The following is a 21,968-nucleotide window of genomic DNA, read 5'->3' as shown; positions in this document are numbered from 1 at the left end:
TAAATAACATAAAAACACACAAGAATCTTGAAATAAAGTTTATTTCAATATAGTTTGAAGTTAAAATGTGTGTCAAGCATAGAAACTTAAAACATGTTTGGCTAAAATTGAAAATACAATATAAATCGGAATAAAATTTACAAAAATCAATATGCTGCTAATATTCTATGTAATAAAAATAATCAAAAGACAGTTAAACACACTTATTACTGTTGCATTAAAAGATCAGCACTCAATCTAGGTTAGTAAAGTATTTACATGAAAAGATTTTTAAGAAGAAACAGTGAAAGAAAGAAGCACAATATAAACATTAAGACATAGATGAATAACTGGGATCAGCCCTGAAGCGTCCATGCAGACCAGCGATCACAACACACTTATATAGAAATCATAGTACACCAGGCCTATTGAAGGTGTTATACTGAATGCCATATGGTGGTAAATGCTTGGTGACTGGCTGATTCGGGACAACACCTTTAATGGGCCTGGTGTGCTATGAATATAAACATTATATTAAAGTATAAAGCAAATAAACAGAAGATAACTTTTAAAACTCAAACTCATAGATATCTTCATCTGTGTCTTCATCCAACTCAACATCCAACCCCTGCGAGTTGATGAGGTCATCGTAAGATGTTTCCACTTGGAATGGAGCATCTTTCCACTTCTTTGCCACCTTTGTCACTTTGCCATTACTCAGGACAAAGTTTCTAATCACCAAAGCATAAATCAGATGATTTTTGTAGATCATTTGCGATCCCCACTCTTGTCTGTGAATGCAACAAACTGATTTCTACATTTTGACTTTTCTACTTACAAATGGCGACCAACCTGCAGGTTATTTTGCCGCACAGTAATTTCCCATTCCCATGTTCCTCTGATGACTTTATTATAGTCTTTAAAGGTCCCCTGAATGCTTTAGATGGCAACTCCTTATCCACACACACATAATGCTAAAAATATATAGTGAAACATAAAATATCATAACAAAACTACAGCAATAGTGTTCTGCTTTATGGCGTTACATTTATATTACTTGGTCAAACTGCTTCCTGTGTTTTCTTGTGCAAAAAATGTAAGAGACACTGTCAATTCTTGCATCGAAAACTTTTACAGAAGGAGCCCAACAGTGAAAAGTGCCACACAAATTTGTTTGTTTGATTTTTATTCTTGGTCATTCAACACCTTAATGCTTATATTGAGTCCGCCTTCAACTGCCTGTTATTGCAAGTCCGTTAAAAGATTTTTAGTTGGTTTTGTTTTGACTTAAACAGTTGATATTAATTTAGTTTAACCCAAAAGTTTCACTGGGTTGGAGCAATGTCGCTTTTTTTAAGTTTTTTGCTCAGGAAAACACAAGTGACCAAGATAGGATAGAACCTTGTGATCACAAGGAGGTTGCAATCATTTGATCAACTTGACGGCTTAAACATAGCATAATTTAGTCTGCTTGAAACAAAAGAATTTAGGGCGTCACCTCTTTCACTTTACAGAACTGATCTGATGTTGTCACTTCTTTTCCACACAAACTGCATGAAAATTTCCAAATTTCATCAGATCTCTGCAGTCCACTAGTGGTGGGAATATCAACCTTTGAATTCTTCTGGATTTTCTCAATCTGTTAAATTATAAATACAAGTTAAATCATTGAAACCCTAAAGTTATAAAGCTTGTTTTATTTTTTGAGTCAATTTATTCAACAATTTATTCCTGCTTCATACCTCTGACAGGATTTTTGTACGATCCATAGTTTGGAGATATTCAAGGGTTAGACGAGTCAGTTCATTTCTGTCCCTGTTCAGACGCTCTCGTTCAATATAGTGATGATCACTATAAGCGAGAATGAACATTTTGCTCTGCTTAGCTCGACCACGCCCTGGGGATGGAAGACAATAAAAATGTCAGCAATAATGTTAGTTTTTAATCCCGTTCAGGCCAAGCACTGATTGGAAAACTGGTTCAATCCACAACAACATGTTTAGGGAATTCAACTTTATGCAACTTGTCAGTTACTTGAGTTAGTGAGAGGTATTGGATTGTTTTGTCAATATAGTATGCTTGTTGGTGTTGTTTGTGAATACAGCACAAATTGTGATCAATCAATCAATCACTCAATTTATGTTTTAGTGTCCAAGTTTAATAATAAAGAAAGTAACATGCAACCGTTTATTTTGCATGCTGTTCTGTTTTTGTGTCGCTCAGTGACAAGTTCCTTACAAACGAACAGTACAGGTGTATACAAACAACTTGTTGTATCAAACAAAACTACCATGTATTAGCACCTTTTCTTTGCACTTGTGCAATTTCACTGCTGCAATGGTTGTATGTGATCACAAGATTGCATTCTTTAATATCAATCCCTTCATCAGCAATCGAAGTTGCAATCATCACTTTGCTTTTCCCATCTCTGAATCTTTTCAGTTTGTCATCTTGTAGAGGCTTGGTAAGACCTTAAACAAAATATGACCTTTTAGGTTGACCGTTTTACCCCAAAAACTATACACAACTTTTACTTGGGTCCTTAGGTAGTCGTCAATTTACAGTAAAAACATTTGTTGCGTGGACAAAACTATGGTTTAATTTCACAATTAACATAAAAATCTATGGTCTTCAACCAGTGGTGGGATTCAGCCGGTTCTCACCAGTTCTATGTTAACTTTTCATGAAATTTTATGAGATCAGCAAACCGGTTGTCATTACTGGTTACAGTCAATGGACTTTTTGTAACAGAACCGGCTGAAAAATATGACTTTTGTGATAGAACCGGCTGACAAAAAATTTAAATCCCACCACTGTCTTCAAGCATATCAAACAGCAATTTTGTCTTAAACAGTGAGTTTAAAACAAAATCATTGAATCAAAGCATTTTACCTCCCTGGGAGTTTTTTGCGCCGGATCCTGTCAAATAATCAGGATTGAGATTAAATCCCATGAGCGGTTGTGACTCAAGGAGACAAGTCACCAGTGAAGTTGCGATGTCCCTCGTTTGGGCGAAGATAATACACCGAGAATTGGGATTGGACGAGAAATTTTGCTGTATGATTTCTATGAGCTTCAGTAGCAGTGGACTGGGAGTATTTTGGGCCAGTTTTGATATTTCTAAAATAATGAAGTTGATAGCCAGATTTGACTAGCAAGACCTCTGCCAAGAGCCAAAGAACATTTAAAAGGCATAACAAGAAATCGAAGCATGCATTGGTTTAAAGCAGCCATAAACAAGGGAAAAGTTTGTATTAGCAAAAGTTTTTCATTTATGTTTCCAAAGATAGTGTTGAAATTATATATGTTCACAAAGCAAAAGTTTTTCTTTTCCTCTCCTTATAAAACAATTCCTCGCCTATTAATATAAACATACTAAAAACATGCAAAATTCAAGGTGGGTGATTTTAACATTAAATAGAAAGAATTCCATAAAGTAAAGAAAGAAGTTGAAAACCACGATGTCGTACCACTTCTGTCATAGAGTTCTCTGAGTTTCATCTCAACATTGTGGAATGTTTGAAATAAATTCTCCTCGATGTATTTGATCGCATCGGATTCTCGGACATGTTCGTTTATCAGAAGTGCACCATTGTAAGCCTGGCAAAGGAAAATATTAAACATATATCCAGTGGTGGGATTCAAATTTTTTTTCAGCCGGTTCTATCACAAAAGTTATATTATTCAGCCGGTTCTGTCACAAAAGTTATATTATTCAGCTGGTTCTGTTACAAAAAGTCCATTGACAGTAACCAGTAATGCTAAGCGGTTTGCTGATCTCATAAAATTTCGTGAGACGGTTCTATAGAACCGGTGTGAACCGGCTGAATCCCACCACTACATATATCCACAAAATAAAACTGACTTCCCGTACTTTAAGGTGGCTTGCATAAATCTGAAAATGGTGCGAAAGTTCACGTTCCTCAAGTAATTTGCTTTTTTCTCTAAAATCAATAACTTCATTTTCATAGACCGGTTGTCCTCGCCGGTCAGGGACGTTGAAATCAAAGTCTTCCAAAACTAGAAAAACAAACTTTAAACATTGCATGTACATCAAAACATTGCAACAATTCTCTACCATTTTCATTTTGTTCAATCTTGTCTTTAATTTGTTTTTCAATCCTTTGCATTATATGCTGGATTCTAGTGGTGAACTGATCTCGGTGATTTCTGTCAACAGAAACTGTTTCTGTGGGTAAAAAGTATATTTGTGAACTTATATCAACATTAAACTGCTGTAATTACAGTTAAACTATGGTTAAATGATGCCTTAATGGTATCTTAAATAGCATTTGATTATCATTACACATATTAAACATAAACAACCTTACAAATTTATCAGTTTTATCCTGAAAAACAATCATGTAAACTTGACTTCAGAAATAAACTTTGCAACACAAAAATCATAAACTTTGCAACACAAAATCTGTTCTTACCGAAGTCTTCATTTGTAGTAAAAGCCGAGAGTTCATCACGATTTTCCTTCACTTGAACTGGTGGAATTTTAACATCCAAATTTGCAAGAAGCTTAAAAATATGTTTGCATCCTTGTTCGACGCTGTTTGATTTTCCTGAACCTGGAGATGCTGTTAAGCCGACAGTCTGGAAAGTCAGAATATTTCAATTTAAAAAAAGTCTGTCCGTAAAATTTGTTGCTATTTTAAAACCATGGCAAAGTTGTGTCATCTTTACATACAAATCAAAAAAGTGATAAAAATTAGTTAAAATTGTTGTCACTTTAAAGCAGTGCTCTTCAACCTTCTTAGTGACACGGAACCCCCAAGGTGTTTTGTCAAACTTTGAGGAACCCCCCATAGAATCATTTTGAATGAATGTAACTCAAGTAGGCTGCATTAAAACAACATACATTTTTACGTAACACACCCCAAGCACATGACTTCAATTAAATTAAATGATTTACTGAAACGCATTGTCATGTCATTTAAATTGGTTGTTTGTACATTTATCTCACAATTCAGACAGAGATTATCACGACTTTGATTATTACGTCACAATTGATCAATGGTGTAACCAAGGTTAACTAGATTGTACAAGTGAGCATTGCTGTTTACAACAATGATATTATGAATCATTCATGTTTGAATTGCTACACATAAGCTCTGCGAACCCCTGTGCGACCCTTAAAGTTCGCGGAACCCCTGAAAGGGTTGTACGGAACCCCAGGGTTACGCGGAACCCCGGTTGGGAACCACTGCTTTAAAGCTTAGACCTAATTGTGTCAATATGTCTTCGCTAAAAAGAGCCTAAAAAGTTTTCTTGAAAAAAAAACTGAATACAAAGTAGAATTTCTCGTTGCTATGGAAACCCTTAATGCAAAAAGAAAGAAAAATAGCAAAAAACAACTAAAAGGGTGGCTTAGCACATTTTGTCATTAAATTTACACTATAACCTATTTTAAAACATAAATATATTTCCCATGCCTTTTTTGTATTGGGTCCCATATTAGCCATAGTGTTCTATAACCTTAGTTGTTTCTGCAGGCAGAAACTCATGGGTCCCCACACATGTAAAGTTAAAAATAGTGCATTTCAAGAGATAGCCATAGTCCACATGCTACCCAAATTTTAGCCAATTCCGACACTGTTTAATAAACTTACCCATTTTAGGGGGCTAGTAGGGTAACTAATGGGATGTGACACTAAACTAAAAAAATATAAAACCTCAATGACTCAATCAATAGCACTGCAAAATTTCAGCCCAATCAGCCAATGTTTAAAATTTTGACCACTAGAGGTGTTTTGAGCCACAACCGTTTGCCTCTGATGTCACCCCCTAACTGCCATGGTGCAAAAATGTCCACCAAGCAACCCAACAACAAGTAACATACAACTAGTTGCCCTTGTAACACTATTGCGCCACAGAATTAGTTCGTTTGTGGTGCCCATTATCATACAAACATGTTTTACACTTTGGGGGCTTGTGGGGTAAATGTTGGGGGTACAGGGTTGAACACAACAATCAACACCTATAAATGTCATACTCTACAAGAAATCCAAATTTCAGCCAATTCCGATATTGTTTACAAACTCACCGATTTTAGGGGGCTAGCGGGGTAAATACTGGGGTTATTAACAAAAACAAAGTGGGAAGCATATCTACATACCTACATCTACCATCTGTGTAAGTTTCAGCCAAATCTATCAAACATTTGATGGCAAAACAAGTCGGACAAACTTTGGGAAAAAAATACCCATTTAAGGGGGCTAGCGGGGTAAATATTGGGGTAATCAACAAAAACAAAGTGGGGTGCACATCTACATACCTATATCTACCATCTGTGAAAATTTCATCCAAATCCATCAAACTTTAGATGGAAAAACGGGTTGGACAAACTTTGGGAAGAAAAAAAATAAACAAGAAAAAAAAGCAAAAAAACAGAAACAAATTCGAGTAAAATCAATATGTGTCCCCTTCAGGGAAGGGAACCCATAATAACTAACAAATTATTATCTTTAATGAAAAGCTTTAAAAATGTGAATAAAGCATAGTTTAAAACCTGGGGAAAGTTTTGTTGCATTCCTTCAGCTTTTTTCTTGTGATAAATTCTCATGATATCGTTGTAGGGATGATTCTTCATGGTGTGATGACACTCATCGAAAATCAACAAACTTATTTCATGCAGCAACTCTGGACTCTCCTCTCTGTCAGAGCAAAACAGAAAGTTGTGTGAGTTTTACAACATTTAAGATGGACTTAAATGCAATACTGGGATCTGTCGTGAAGCGTTCATGCAGACCTGCGATCATGACGCACTAATATATAAATCATTGAAGGCATGATACTAAATCAGTCAAGGTATAGGCAAGCAAAATCTAGCCTGTAGTGGGATTAGAACCAAGGACAGGAGTCAAATCTCAAGAACCATTGCCTTATATGCTAAGCTGCACATGTCCTCTTCGTAGTTTAGGGGATCGCCGGATTAACCAATAATCAGTTAAGATGAATAGATTAATACTTTTCATTCATCGATAATCAGCAAAGTAAAATCACTGATTGTCACAAGTCTCTCTCTGGAAAATTTGGAAAGTCATGTCATGTAAAGTTTTTTTCTCTAGGAAAGTAAAAGTTACAAATTACAGGAAATTGGTTTCGTCTTTTGAACAATAATAGTTATACTTTGGAACTAAGGCACAAAATGACTTGCTCATGATAAATTTTAGTTTGTGTTATTTCTACACTAATTTTTCACAACCCTAAATATAATCAAATTAGTTTTCGTGTTCTCATGATTTCAAAAAAACTTCTCACAGTTTTCTTTACTTCCAATAGTTAGGTTAGGACAAAAAATATAACCGAGTATTGCTCATCCAGCAGTTTTATTACAAACAATCAACGTTTCGACGTCCTATTCAAGATGCCTTCATGAGCAATACTCAGTTATACATTATGCCTGACAGCAATAATTTATTTTAGGACAAAAAACGTTTGGCAAAAATGATAAACACTGACTTCAAATGTCACTTTTTTACCTGAGCATATTCAGTAATATCTGTGGCGTCATGAAAGTTATTTTGCAACGTTTCAGAGCGATATTGATGGGAACTCGATAGTTTGTTTCACCGGTGACTTGTAGCAGTAAATCAGGTGCGTCGCCCAAAAATCTGCGCAGGAATTAAATTTTTTCACAAACAAATGCAAAAAACAGCTGAAAAGATTAAAATCACCAAAACTAAAATGCATTTTTCAACAAAAACAAAATCTAAGGCAAGTTTTTTCTGCAACTAGAAAACCAATTGCATCAAACATTTCAAAACTATAATCTACTTACAACATACAAGTTTTTTGGTTTCATTTAATAAGAACAAACAACTACCTTTTAAACAACTGATGTTGCTGACGGACAAGTGGAACTCGTGGAACGAGAAAAATTGTTTTTTTGTGTTCTTCCAACTTTATATGCTCCGCACATATTTTCAATGCCACATAAGTTTTGCCACTTCCTGTGAAAAACGTGCGTTGGTGATTCTGTCATTTTAGCTACAAACTTTATTGCTGCCGAAAGTTGCTATCTAAATGTCAGGTTCTTTACAAATACATTAGCTTGCTTGTTTCATGTCAAAAACTTTATGTCTACGCAATGCCAGTTTTTTGACTTTTGATTCTATTTGAATAATATTTTGTGTAAATGCACCAAATAAAGTTAGAGACATTAGAAGGTTGATGACCTGTATAGAACATGTATAGGACGTCGAAACGTTGGAATAAAATTACATTTGCCAGAAGAGCTCTATAAACTTGACATTGGGAGGTTTTTATCACTGAAACAATGGAAAACCTGTTGGCGCGACGATCATACTGTTTTCTCCAGCAAGAGCAGGAGCTGCAAGTTCAAGTTGATAATCTCGAAGCTCCAACTTCTCCACATTATCTCTTACGTTGTTCCCAGGATCAGCTTCGCAAAAAACAAAAGTGGTACTGACAGGGTTAAACTACATATTAGGCAAATTACATGTAAGCGTTAGGCTGATCTGTCAATCTTACATAAACAAAATAGTTGTAATGTTATGTTATATAAATAATATTTTTTACTTCAGCTTCGTACAAAACAAAAGTGTTACTGACAGGGTTAAAGTACGTTTTCTGCAATTTAATAAATAAAACCGTCGCTTCATGTAAAAATTGAGCTGTGATTATAAAAACATGTAGAGCATTGCAATCCCACATAAACAAAACAAACAAAACTAAAGCATCAATCCCACTTGAACAAAACATTCATAATGTCATGTTATGTCATTTAAATATTATTTCAACATTTCTATGTTTTATATTTGATATGCTAATTGTTACGATCTTATTGAAAGGTTTTAGTTGCTCTGTGTTTTCAACCATAACATAACTGAGCTGCAGACAGTGCACTCTGTTTCAACCTATAAGGTCTCATCAGTGCAGCTGGTGACAAGACATAAGCTGTATTGGCTGGTGCAGCCATATAACAGCACTCCAGTTTGTTGGGAGTAACAGGGTAAAAAGCCATTTCTCACCGATTCTGTTTGATGTCACAATGTCTCATCACCAGCTGCACTAATAAGACCTTATAGGTTGAAACAGAGTGCACTGTCTGCAACATAGTTATCATTTATTGGCTTTTTGTTTTTACATAACATAACGACCTCTTTGATTCTGCTGTGTCGGGGCCACTGGTGGATTTGGTGGATTTTCAAAGTTATTCAGAAAACTTCCTTCAAACTGGGGGTTCTCTTCACCAACATGATCCACTGAAAGAAAAAAACTCAAAAATTATGTTTGAGTGCATTACTGCGTTGGTGCAAACCAAACACAAAACAATGATGTGAACGTTAGCCATTACAATAGTGAAAGCACATCCATGTGTACATAAAATATTAGCCTGACGGAAATATGGGTGTGCATAGCAACATTAGAACTTGAATTTAATCTTGTTTGTTACCAAGTAATGTCTATCCCTTTACTTTAAAGTTCAAATAAATATATTTTGCTAGATTGAGTATTACGATAGTATGTCAATATTTGTTTTGTATAAAGCGCAGTTACTGCCCCATACGGTAGCTTGGTGACAAAATGTGGATGTGCATGAAATTGCTCAAACTTTAATTCAAGCTTGTGTGTACCAAATAAATTTAATTTAAAGCCGCAAACTACTATTTTTTGCTTCGATTTATCTTTTTGCTGCAAAGTTTAAACTTTAAAAAGAAAACTCTTTAGAAGAAAAGGCTTGTGAAACAGATGGAAGTTATTTCCCAGAAGAATTTGTGCAACTTTTGATCAAACATATGTATCAAAGAAACTTCATACTTACAAGTAAGTGTGAATTGAGCTGTGCAAAACATTATATACAGCCACATAAATAACCTACCTCTGTCCGCAACATTAACAAACGGGATTTCATTGACATCATTAATCCCGTCTCCTCTCACAACTGTTTCGTCCGTTTCCATACCAACCTAAACTCAACCAATTAGCTTCAAGCATATCAAAACACAAAAAAAAAACGTTTTACCTCCCACACGTCTGTTTCCATAGCAACCTAAATCAAAATTGCTGATTTAAACAAGGAATATCAAAACCACAACAAAAGTTTAGTGGTCAACATAATTATGCTACAAAACTTTCAATTATAAAAGAAATTTTGACACTTTACAAAACTTACGTCACCACTGTGTGTTGCTTCACTTCCAACATCTTCTAGCAAAAAAATTACAAATTCATTAAAAAGTTGCTTTTCAATGGTATCAATTTTATCCTGTTAATTCATTTTTACCTGATTCTTCTTCCAACTTTGAACACAATTCACTATAATCACGTTCTTTACAAGCAGTTAAAGCAAGTAACAGTCGTTTAAACCAAGGTGTCTCGCTGTTGGCAAGAATGTTGAGAAACATAATTGCTCTTTTACATCGATTTTCTTCCCGCTTAATTGCATCCCTGCCAAAAAAATAATTTGCAATTACATCATTAATATTCTCCTACCTACAATTAACAAATAAAACTACCAGTGAGATTTCTCCAATGTAAAGTGGTTGCGTAAATGCAACGGGTCCAATTTCACCAAAATCCTATTTGAATGTGTGCAGATTTTTTCCAAAACTTTCATGTTTACTTCACTGTCAGATTCACTAAACTTTTCTGCAAATACAAATTTTCCCATTTTAATGGTTCTTACAAAAAGTAAATCTGTTTTGAAAAATAAACACCTTTTCCTTCGAGCAAATCAACGAGGAAAGTAAATGAACCACATTGGCCACTTCTTAAAGCTTGCAGCAATACTTCAATTGAGTTTGGATTTTTCAGCACATAATGCAGAAACATGGCATTTTGGCTTATTCCCTCAACTACATTACAAACCATCTGTCTAAAATAACACATTTGCAACAAAATACAAAATATTCACATCCAGAGCTATCAACACTTACTTTGTGTGTTCATCTAATATGTCTGGAAAATTATCTAAAACATCACGAGCTTTAAGTTTGGTGATGACTTTTGGGAAATATATTTCCATCATATGTTTGTGTGTTTCCTGAAGTTCAGTAGGAGGTTTTAATTTACCTTCTATTTCATCCCGAACATGTGAGAGCCCAGCTACAAAGACAAAAAGATGAAACAGGAAACAACCAAAATTAAGAGATCTGTTTTGAAAAAATCTTTGTTGAACAAAAAGCATGTATTATTTACAATACCAAGCAGTTTCTAGTTTCTTAAAAAAATAACTATGCCCCAAGTGCATAGCAGGGAATTTGTAACCTTCAGCTCTAAATAAACATAAATTCTTGGTCTCACAAAAGTTGAAAAACTAAAAACGTGTATCAATGAAAATCTAATAAAGTGTAGAATTTCTGAAACATTTACAAAAAGTTAACCTACCTTCTTGAAGAGAAGTTAAAAATGTTAAAAAGAACCCAGGTGCCTTTCTTTTCAACATGAATTCAATCATACTTTTCGTTTTATCTGTTCTTGGTAGCTGGATGACTTTATTGCACTCCTCTAAAAGTAAAAGTTAATAAAGAAAGCTTATGCAACAAATTTACAAAGTTGTTAAAATCTGTGGCCAGTACTTGTTTTCAACTAAATTATCATTTTACATTTTCACCAGATCTAATTTGCATTTGATTGAAATGTCAAGGTTTTCATGCTTTACCCTAATATTGTAGTTATATTCTATATGTGTTTAAGATGAAGAACAAATTGTATGATGTATTGTTCACATAAACTTCAATGTAACAAACAAAGCAACAAATCCTAATAATAGCCATAATCGAACCAAAATACAACATAAAAAGAAGTTAAAAAATCTCAAAACAAAAACACAAACCCTCTGAAATTTTTCCATTATTTTTTAGTGACTGAGCAATTGTCAAACAATGATGGGGTGCAATTTTGTTGCACAGTTCATTCTTTATTACATTAATCAGTGCAACTTGCTCTTCTGGAGAAGACATTTCCCTTCTTTAAATGTTTACAATCTACACAACAGTATTTCGCTACTTGGATCAGATTCCAACTTACATCTGTAAACATATTAATCTACATCAAAGCACTTTAAATTCACACTCTCCTTCTGCAAAATTGCAACAGTATTTTTCCACTTAGATCACGTTCTAAAATTACACTAGTAAAGTGTAAACATGTCGACCTATATCAAATCACTTTAAATTCACACTTTAAGCCACCTGTACGGTCGCAACAGTAATAAGCCAGCAATGACCACTTTGAAATTTTTTTACCACTGGCGAAACTAAGGTCCGCTGCAAGGGGAATTACCAGGTTAATCCGTTTTGGGGAAATAAAAATAAGCAGAGTATTTTTTAGCTGATTTTTAGGCCTAATTAAACTTAAATAACAAAGTCAAGGTGACTTTTTAAAAGGATTGAAAGAAAATCACAAATAACAGGCACTTAAAATAAATATATCTCTTTGAGCGAAACCAAAACAAATGTACCATCAGGGTATTCCCCGGGCAGACAACTGAAGTTTTGGCATGACGTAATGAGGTAAATAAGAAAGTATTGTCATGTGCTTTTTGTGAAAAGGGAAACAAGTGAAAAAAACAGCACAAGATGCTTAGGGTTCGGTTTAGATGGGATAGAACAACGAGGCAGGTGCCATGGACGATGAACGGCGAAACAACGAGAAACAAACATTGCTAAATTTCAAACCTTATTTGATTTCCCGCATTGAGCCTCATTATTGTGAAGGAATTGCTCACAGTTTGAAACAGGATGGAGTCATTGAAGAAAGTAAGTTTTTGTTTTGTACGTTGATCTCAGGAACAGCAATCCACTTTGAAATTATAACTGCTGGTTATTTGTCTGCAAAATAATGTATAAAATTGTTCATTGCATTTACAACCAATTTTAAAATAGTTTAAAGCATTCTAAAAAAACATTATTTCATGCTTGATAATTTTCTATTTTATTTTAGGTGATTATGATACAATAATAAGATGTGAAGACAACAATAAAGTTGATTTAATCATCTGTTCTTTGTTGAAGCATTTGAAGACAGGATTTTTTCGATCATTTTTAAATTCAATTCCTGAGGGTAATGAAAACTTATCTGCTGCATAAATTATTTTCTGTTTTCAATTTACCAACATTTCACCATTTAGGTTTGTCAGAAGTAAAGGCTTATGTGGAAGGATCAAACATTTCAACAAATCAACATATTGCTGAATTAAAATACATAATAGAGGTCTACTGTTGTGTAATTGTTAGAAAAATCAAAGCTAAAGATATTTTGTTGCACTTTCCTGATATTTTGGATGATATTTCCAGGTAGAAAATACTTCCATGTTTTCTTATATTTTTTGCTGGCAATTTTACTGTAAGTTTGTTTTTTGTAGACAAGAAGTTCTGTCCAGAAAGACGGATATCGGACAGGCATCCCGCTTGTTGCAATTGGTTGTTAAACGGGAAAAATCCATCCCACTTTTCATAGAAGCACTAAAAGATGAACCTGAACAAATTATGCAGTTTCTGGAGGGAAATGGTAGGATTGGTGACTTCTGGTAAACTAAACAAACAAGAATAAATATCAATTATATATATATCATTGTTAGCAAACAATACAAGCCTAGTAAACCATCACAATGTGTTAACAGTTTCATTTGTCATCGTCAGATAAAATCCGATAAAAACTGTCAAAAAGTTGTGATTTTTTACACTTAAATACTGGCTTGTGTCTTTTTGCTGAGAATATTTAGAACTGTGAATTGTGTACCAAGACATAATTATTGTTTAGAACTATTAAAAAAAGTAATTATGGAGGATGAAACTATTTTGTGTAATAAAAATTCGTACAACCTTCTGAAAATTGTTGAAAGTCTGGAACCAAACGATGTGGTGGATTTTTTGGAAATTGACGATGAAAAAAAGTAAAGTTTTATTTGTTGCAAAAGTCTTGTGCAGTATAACACAAAAATGGAATTTGTTTTACAGGAATTCAATAAGAGCATTATCAAGCAGAGAGGAGAGGGTAGACCTGTTGTTTAAGATATTTGCATGTGACAGCGAATGGCACAAAAAACTTTTAACTGCATTGAAACAAACAGACTGCCAAACTGATTATTGCAGTGTTGTTGGATTGCTAGAAAGCATGGATTCTTCCAAAGGCAAGATTGTGGAAAATAAACACAGAAAATTCTGGTCAATAGCAACACTAAACTTCTTCTTGTGTTAATCCAAAATTTAACAATAAGCTATAGTTCAGAAATTGATTTTTTGACAATGTGATTCGTTACCATTTCCAAAAATTTTCTATTTGACATTAGTATGTTTATTTTAAACAGTCAGCATTCATTTTTAGTGTTTTTTTATTTACAGTTGAAATTGAAGAAATTGAAGTTGTGACCGAAAATGAGCATGGTCCAGCTCCCAACATGGATGTTAAGGGTCCAGCTCCAAACATGGACGGTAAGGGTCCAGCTCCAAACATGGATGGTAAGGGTCCAGCTCCAAACATGGATGGTAAGGGTCCAGCTCCAAACATGGACAGTAAGGGTTGCAACATAAAATAATATTTTTAAGTAAAGCAGTTTTATCTGATATTGTCCTAAGATCAGTTTGGGAAAAGGGAATATTTGACTATGTGATTTGTATTGCCATGAAGTTTTTGTTTTACTTTTGCATGTTGATTTGAAACAAGCAACATTTAATTTTTTTTTTTTTTTTTTTACATTTAAATAATTGTTCTTTAAAAACTTACAGTTGTAACTGAAGAGAGTGAGGCTGTGACAGAAGGTGAGAAACATCCAGCTCCCAACATGGAGGGTGAGGATCAAAACAATGAAAATTTTGGTTTGAGACAAATTGTTTTTATTAATAATGTTCCCCAGATCTATTTACCTTTGACTTAAAACAGTTATTTACTTTGTTTTTTGAAATGTTTAAGTTAATCTATACTTAATCACAATCAACAGAAAACATTGAATTGAACATTGTTGACGCCGATACTGATTTAAATGAGCCCAACAATCTCAGCAACGAAGATAATGAAATTATTGAGACTGCTGAGATGAAAGATTTAAAATTTCAATTTGAATTGGCCAAACCTGCTGTGGAAGGGAACAACTGTGTGATTGTGTCAGAAACAGGTAAAGGGTAAAAAAGGTGAAATTTTATCAAACAAAACTACAAGAACTAACCATAAAAAGTGTATTATACATATCATATGTATACGTATGATAAACAGGTACAGTGTGACAAAAACATAATCATCAATGAATAGGTTTCTTTTAATGTTTATATTGCTGTGTTCAGGTAGTAGAATGACTAATTATGTTCCAACAATGGTTTATTTGTCTGAAAGTTTTGTTTTTATGTGAAGTATCCACTTGCTACAAGTTTTCTTGCTTTGCTAACAACAAACATATTTTTTATCTTATCAGGAACTGGAAAGACATTTGTAGCTGTTCGAATCTGTCGGGAACACATCAGCAAAAACAGCGACGCGAAAGTTGTTTTTTTGGTGCACAAAGTTCCATTAGTAACTCAACAGTTTAATGTGTTCAAAAAGTAAGTTTTCATTATTTTGTTTGTTTTCGTATGTGTTCATCAATCCATAACATTTTTTTGCATAGAAATCTTAAATTGGATGGTGTCGCAATAGATAGTTTGTGGGGTGAAAAGCTCGTTAAAACTCCAGTTGCCGAAGTGATGAAAGAAAACAAAGTTGTGATTATGACACATGATGTATTGAAGAACATTTTAAGGTAAGTTCCAAATACGATACCTAAGTCAGTTTTCGCCAAACTTGTTCTGGTTTGGTATCAGCTCTAAATATTTTCAGCAAAACATACAAGTCAATATTTGTGTATATAGGATCACAATGTTTCTAGAAATACTGTTTCTCTAATTTCTTTTATGTTCAGATCTAAAGCTTTTCAGCTCGAAGAGATTAGTCTTTTGTTTTTTGACGAATGCCACAACACAATGAAAAACCACCCTTACAGGGCGATCATGGAAATATATTTTGATGAGAAACAAAAAGGAAGTCAAGTTCCACAAGTAAATTGGCTTGAAGTCAATTTTTGAGCACTATACAAATACTTTGTGGCACAAAAATTCCAGTTTAATGCAAATTATGTTTCATTGCGTAAAGAATTCCAAACTACAGTCTGTCATTTGTTAGGAAATTTGACTGGTTAAACACAAGAAAAGTCAAATGAATGTTGTTATTGGCCATAAATGTCTGTACAGTTGGACCAGGGACCACATTAATTAATTGGCCTTAGTATAAAATACTCAAGTACACAACAGCTGCTGTTTTTGAGTATTTTGTATATTTGATATGTAAAGACTGATCTGTTGGCCACCACCCTGATTCCTTTGGTCTGTTATGTCATTACACTTATTTGGCCTTAAATGTGTCATTATTTCAAACTGAATCTCCTACCTTTCTAGATCTGTTATTACTCACGAATGTGGACATTTTTGTGTTTAGATTGTTGGACTGACTGCGACTCCCGGTTCAGGCAATGCTCGTGGGACATCTGAAGCTTGCCGTCACATTAAAACGCTTCTTGCTTATCTTGATGTTGTCATTCCACCTGTAACAGTTACAGAAAACATGGAAGAACTGGCTCAGTATGTTTCAGAAGGAAGTTTTGGTAAGAACTTGCAAAGTAGCTTGATCAAAAATGATATAATGATTACATTCTTATTATAATTGTTTTAACAATGCCCATTGTTATGATAAGTGTGAGGCCTCAAACAAGCTTAAACTATAAACTATCTGATAGTTTTGTTTTTGGTCAATGAATGAACTGCATTTGTAAATTCATAGAAACTGTTCCAGTAAAAAGAAATCCTAAAGACAAATTCGCAGCAATTCTGATTAAACTTATGATGGAGATTGAAGGTCAAATTAAGGACAACCTGGAAAAGAATGAAAACTGTATGTACTGAAATTGTTTGGCATTTTCAACCATGTTATTGTGATTTTTTTACTTTTGAACCACTTTTTTACTAAAGTTGATAATTTGCGATTATGTACTTGTGCCATACATACTACTTTTGGTTTTAGGCACAAATGGTTTGCAATACAAAATAAATGCAGCTTATGGGAGTCAGGCATATGAAGGAAGTATTGTAGGATTTGGAAAAGAGGTTTTGCTCAAAATAAAACATGCAAAGATGCTGAGAATGGATCTTACACTTCGGACTGATTATTTGCGGGTAAAGTACAAGTTTAGGTTAATCCATCGACTTGTATAAAAACCAGTGGTGTGTGTTAAATAAGACCATAGTAGTTGACCAGGAGTCATTCATTAATCTACATGTTTTGTTTTATTCCAACCTCTTTAACATCATTGTCACCAGATCTTTTATTATACCAGGAGTACAAGCAAACTGTGAAATAACATTTTTCTTGAAATAAAATTATTTTAGACAGTTGTTTAAAGGTTATTAAACAGACAAGTGTACAATTCAGGTCAAATTACGACCTTGAAAATTTTCTTTTATTGTTAGATGTACAACGATGCTTTATTGGTCAATGACCATTTGCGGCCAAGTAATGCAGTAGATTTTATTGATGAGGAAATGAACAAAGACTGTTCGGAAAACCTGACAACAAAATTTTTAAAGGAGCTTTACAACAACAGTGGTAAAAAAATAAGAGTGGCAAAACATCCTATGCTATTTGTGTTTTGAATGGTGGTGATTTAAAACAGAATTTTAAATCATTACATAAATTGCACACTTCATTACCCATAAATATTCTTATTGTTTCCAATCTGCATTAAAAATACGCTTTGTTTAAAATAGCTAAATACTTTTGTTTTAAAAACTAGAAATCCACAATTGTGATGTCACAATGCAAGGCTCTCCATTACTTATTGAGCTGACTCGATTGTTGCATCATCATTTTACGATGAAGCCAGATTCACGCTGCATTGTGTTTGTTAAGACTCGTGCGATTGCGATGCACTTGGCAAACTGTCTCAACCAAGCTCCACAACTGAGCAGGTTCAACTTGAATGCAACTTATCTCACTGGGTCAGGAGTTTCAAAACTTGAAGGAGGTAAACAACACATTTATCTATCTCTCCTGCCACATGTCTCAAATGAATTGCACATAAGTAGTTTAAAAAATAGTCTATGCTAATGATGTTGGTTCTTCACAAAGTTGATTTGGCCTTTTGAAACAAAGCATATTAGCACAAAATACATTTAATTTTAACCAATAAATAACAGTTTTGATGCAACTTATACAAAAGGACTTTATAAAGTATCACAACGTTGAGGGCGCAATAGGTGGATGGTAAACGTGCTACAGCTAAACCATTACTACAAGCATTATGTGGCTGTTATGTTTGTGACATACTCCAGTCAATTTGTAGTTGATTGTATATTCACGAGTCTTTTAAAGTCTATGAAAACAAGCCAAGTTATTAGGTCTCAGAGATACTGGATCATGCACATGTAAATCCTATTTGTTGTTAGGTTTGACAAAGAACCAGCAGGACTCATGTCTGAGCTCATTTAGAAAAGGTGACAGCAAAGTGATTGCATCCACAACCATTGCCGATGAGGGGATTGACATTAAAGCTTGCAATCTTGTCGTTACATACAATCGCGCAACTAATGAAATCACCGAGGTTCAACGCAAAGGTAATGTGTTGTCTGAGCATTTCATTACCCAAAACACAATTCTAGCCTGTACCAGGCGATTCACAAGGCATAAGTGAGAAAAATCTAGCCCCTGGTGGGATTCGATCAATGACAGGAGCCTTTTTGGTCTAACTACTGAGCTACACAAACTAAAAACTAAAGCTTGCCGAAAGTCAAACCACAAGCACCATTGCCTGCCTCGTATGCTGCACATGTCAGCTTTGTATTAGGGGGATCACTGGTTCGACCATTTGATCAACAAATATAACCCAGTGTCTGTTACTGCGATCAGCCCTGAAGCGTTTATGTAGAAAACAAATTATGTCACACTCATATACTAATCGAACAAGTTTAATGGGCTGAGTTTATCAATAAATAAAAGTTGAAATTTAAATCATTGATAAACTTGTAAAACATGTAATTATGGCTGCAGATAAATACATGTATCTTGTTTGAACGTTAATTTCAAATCCACAGAATAAGTTTGTGTGTTTACTATCAGGACGTGGCCGAGCTCGCGACAGTCAGATGGTTGTGCTCTGTTACGAAGATTCAAAGTTTCTCACAGATCATAAACTTAACAAAAAGAGACAGGAACTTGTGAAGCAGAGTTTGGAAATATTTAAAAATGAAGACAAAGAAAACTTCATGAAACAGGTAACTTTTGGTTTGAGCTTGAAAAAAACAATGATTGTACATACCACATATTTAGTGCACAAAGTCTGTATGCATCTTATCTTATTGCAAACCACTATGGGTATTTATTTGCCATTTATGAAAAAAAGTAACTGCTGCTTTGTGCTTAAAATACAGTAAACCTTGGTTAATCTGGGCCTGTTTTGACCCCAAAAATGTCTGGATTAGGCGAAGATCCGACTTAACTGATGTCAATTAGTTAAGCTTTACCACATTACAAATCATTTGTACCTCAAGTTTTGTTCGAATTAGGTGAAGATCTGGATTAACCAATGTCTATTAGTTAAAGCATTACCACATTACAAATCATTTGTACCTCAAGTTTTGTCCGAATTAGGTGAAGATCCGGATTAACCAATGTCTATTAGTTAAAGCCTTACCACAGTACAAATCACTTGTACCTCAAGTTTTGTGCGAATTAGGCGAAAATCCGGATTAACCAATGTCTATTAGTTAAAGCCTTACCACATTACAAATCATTTGTACCTCAAGTTTTATCCGAACTAGGCGAAGAACTGGATTAACTGAATTCAGTTAAACCCGAGTTCACAGTAATAATAATGTTTGTGTAAATGTGTGAAGGTGAGAAAACTGCAAAGTGAGGAAGCATTGAAACTTTCGACAGTTACCCGACAACATGTTGGTGGAGTTTGGAATCTTTTGTGCAAGAAATGTGGTGAATACGTTACAAGCTCGGAAAACATTTGTAAGATCAAAGACGCAGTAAGCTGAATATTTTGTGACTTTATTATTTATGATTTCTTTCCTGAAGGAACATATTTTCTGTCTAACTCTGGTTTGTCCCATGGTGTTTGGCCAAGAAAGGGTGTTTCAAACTTATTCAAATTTGCATATGTGTTGGTTACTTATTCAAATTTGATCCTCGTAAGGTTTGACCCTGAATGACCCAGTGATTTACCCACAAAACGTCGAATTTAAAAAAACAGCTGAACATGATCCAGGATTTTCACTGTTTTGCGCTTTATAACATTTCAATGTTGCGCAGCTATTTCCGACTTGGTGATTGTTTTAGTGCAATAATGGCACGATTTTTCTTTCAGCAAGCTAATCAAACTGAACTATTTACATAAATTCACTAATTTAGCATTGAGCAAGCTAATATTAATCAACATATTAATAATATAAGGAAAAACCAGAATCAAGGCTCCTACATGGGATTGATATGCAGAAATACAGTTGTAATTGCCGTATTAATCTTAAAGGTTCACCTTTCTTGTGGGTAAACAGCTTCATTAAGGAGCATTTTATAACGAACATAATCATTTATAACTTGTATGACATACTGTGTTATGATTATTGCAACCACTTACCTTTACATTGTTGTCAGCATCATGTTGTTGTGGATGTTGAGTTCCATGGAAAGTTTGAAGTAATTCCTTACGATGAAGTGAAAATGTTCGACGAGCTTCAAGCAGTTGGTGATGTCAGATGCAAGAAGCCAGAATGCAGGTTAGGTTTTACTCAATAGTACTTTAACCTTCTGCTGATTGTTATTACAAATGTAAAGTCTTTCTTACTGACTACTGTAGGTTACTTCATTGTACTGTAAGTTTTAGAAAACAAATGAGTTTTAATTTCTATGCAGTTTTGGTTTCTAAGAAACCAGTATGCAGGCCAGGTTTGCTCAAAAATACTTTAAACTTCTGCTGATCATCCTTAAAAATAAGTCAAGACTAACTACTGTAGGTTAATTCATTGTATTGTAAGTTTAAAAAACAAATGAGTTTAACTAACATGCAGTTCTTTTTGCCTTTGTACAAATATTCATAGTAGCTTGAGAAAGCTAAATGTAACTTTTAGGTTTGTTATTTTCAAAGTCTTTTTCAAAGACTACTGTAGGTTACTTCATTGTACTGTAAGTTTTACTACAAGTTTTACCACACTAACTTTAAACTTATGCCGATTAGATAATTATCATTGGAATTCTGCATTTTTTTATTATCTACAAATGCTTATGCAGTTAACTTACCTTTGCACAAATAATAATATTGGCTTCAGAAAGCTAAATGTAACTTTTCAAATTTGTCATTTTCACAGACGTCCATGGGGGAGGGAAATTATTTACAAGGAAAGGAAACATCAAATTATTTCAGCCAAGAACTTTATTTTTGAGAAGGGTGAAAAAAGGGAATTGCCAAAGAAATGGTGTCTAGCTCCCCCAAAAGTGGAAAAATCGTTCGATGATTATTTGTTTGATCACAGTTCTGATGAAGCTGAATCTTAAACAGCTTTATTTCTGTGTTTTTATCCGTTTATTGAACTACTGCTTTTATTTGCACTAAAATGGGGCACAGAATAAAAAAAGAACAATTGTACATTTGATTCTTTGTGTTTTTATAGAATATTATGCATTCAAAATTTTGCACCAGAATTTGATTTAGTTTACCCACTATTGCAACACAAAAGTTTATTATACTGGAATGTTCGCAAAAAAAGAATAAGTGTTAAAAATGTCTGATATGTAAATGATTGTCTGATTATGTTAAAAATATCTTTGATAGTTTGTGTTTCAATCTTTCTTGTAATTGTTTTCTCTACTTCTACATATATTGCATTTCAATGTGGTGTTATGTTGTAAATTTATCGTGTACTAACAGAAATAAAAGCATATTCCAGTTTGGCAGAAATGGGTCTTAACTCTTAACTGAACTTATTTCATACCTT

General features: G+C 34.1%; 2 protein-coding genes across 3 annotated transcripts; one reads left to right on the top strand and one right to left on the bottom strand.

The window, feature by feature from the left end:
- Window positions 1-25: 25 nt before the first annotated feature.
- LOC145230711 (ATP-dependent RNA helicase DHX58-like) lies at window positions 26-12,697 on the bottom strand. Of its 2 annotated transcripts, none has more exons than XM_080096216.1 (25): window positions 12,633-12,697; window positions 11,789-11,984; window positions 11,341-11,460; window positions 10,890-11,058; window positions 10,671-10,828; window positions 10,470-10,602; window positions 10,238-10,401; window positions 10,127-10,161; window positions 9,977-10,003; window positions 9,833-9,920; window positions 9,111-9,215; window positions 8,276-8,392; window positions 7,814-7,940; window positions 7,470-7,601; window positions 6,497-6,641; window positions 4,416-4,581; window positions 4,058-4,168; window positions 3,854-3,999; window positions 3,450-3,579; window positions 2,872-3,099; window positions 2,283-2,450; window positions 1,722-1,876; window positions 1,478-1,618; window positions 832-953; window positions 26-770 (listed from the first exon to the last, which is right to left on the bottom strand). In XM_080096216.1, exons 2-25 carry the CDS (start codon window positions 11,913-11,915, stop codon window positions 548-550), a joined length of 3,237 nt encoding a protein of 1,078 aa, XP_079952342.1. In that variant the 5' UTR covers window positions 11,916-11,984; window positions 12,633-12,697; the 3' UTR covers window positions 26-547. The 2 variants fall into 2 exon arrangements, with proteins under 2 accessions (XP_079952342.1, XP_079952344.1); XM_080096218.1 differs by having other exon boundaries at window positions 641-786.
- On the top strand, window positions 12,373-21,924 carry LOC145229761 (ATP-dependent RNA helicase DHX58-like). The gene is made up of 22 exons (XM_080095088.1): window positions 12,373-12,713; window positions 12,898-13,017; window positions 13,085-13,250; window positions 13,319-13,464; window positions 13,717-13,849; window positions 13,914-14,086; window positions 14,298-14,468; window positions 14,682-14,744; window positions 14,894-15,067; window positions 15,362-15,488; window positions 15,554-15,685; window positions 15,845-15,980; window positions 16,417-16,582; window positions 16,759-16,869; window positions 16,999-17,150; window positions 17,445-17,580; window positions 17,768-17,998; window positions 18,420-18,587; window positions 19,090-19,244; window positions 19,866-20,006; window positions 20,632-20,753; window positions 21,342-21,924. The coding sequence occupies exons 1-22, from the start codon at window positions 12,581-12,583 to the stop codon at window positions 21,526-21,528; spliced, it is 3,243 nt and encodes a 1,080-aa protein (XP_079951214.1). The 5' UTR covers window positions 12,373-12,580; the 3' UTR covers window positions 21,529-21,924.
- The last annotated feature ends 44 nt before the right edge of the window (window positions 21,925-21,968 follow it).

The sequence above is a fragment of the Phallusia mammillata genome, chromosome 5 (assembly GCF_965637545.1).
Source record: "Phallusia mammillata chromosome 5, kaPhaMamm4.hap1.1, whole genome shotgun sequence".
Lineage (NCBI taxonomy): Eukaryota > Metazoa > Chordata > Ascidiacea > Phlebobranchia > Ascidiidae > Phallusia > Phallusia mammillata.
Note: the sequence above shows the minus strand (reverse complement) of the source record. Positions and strands in the feature narration are given on the sequence as shown.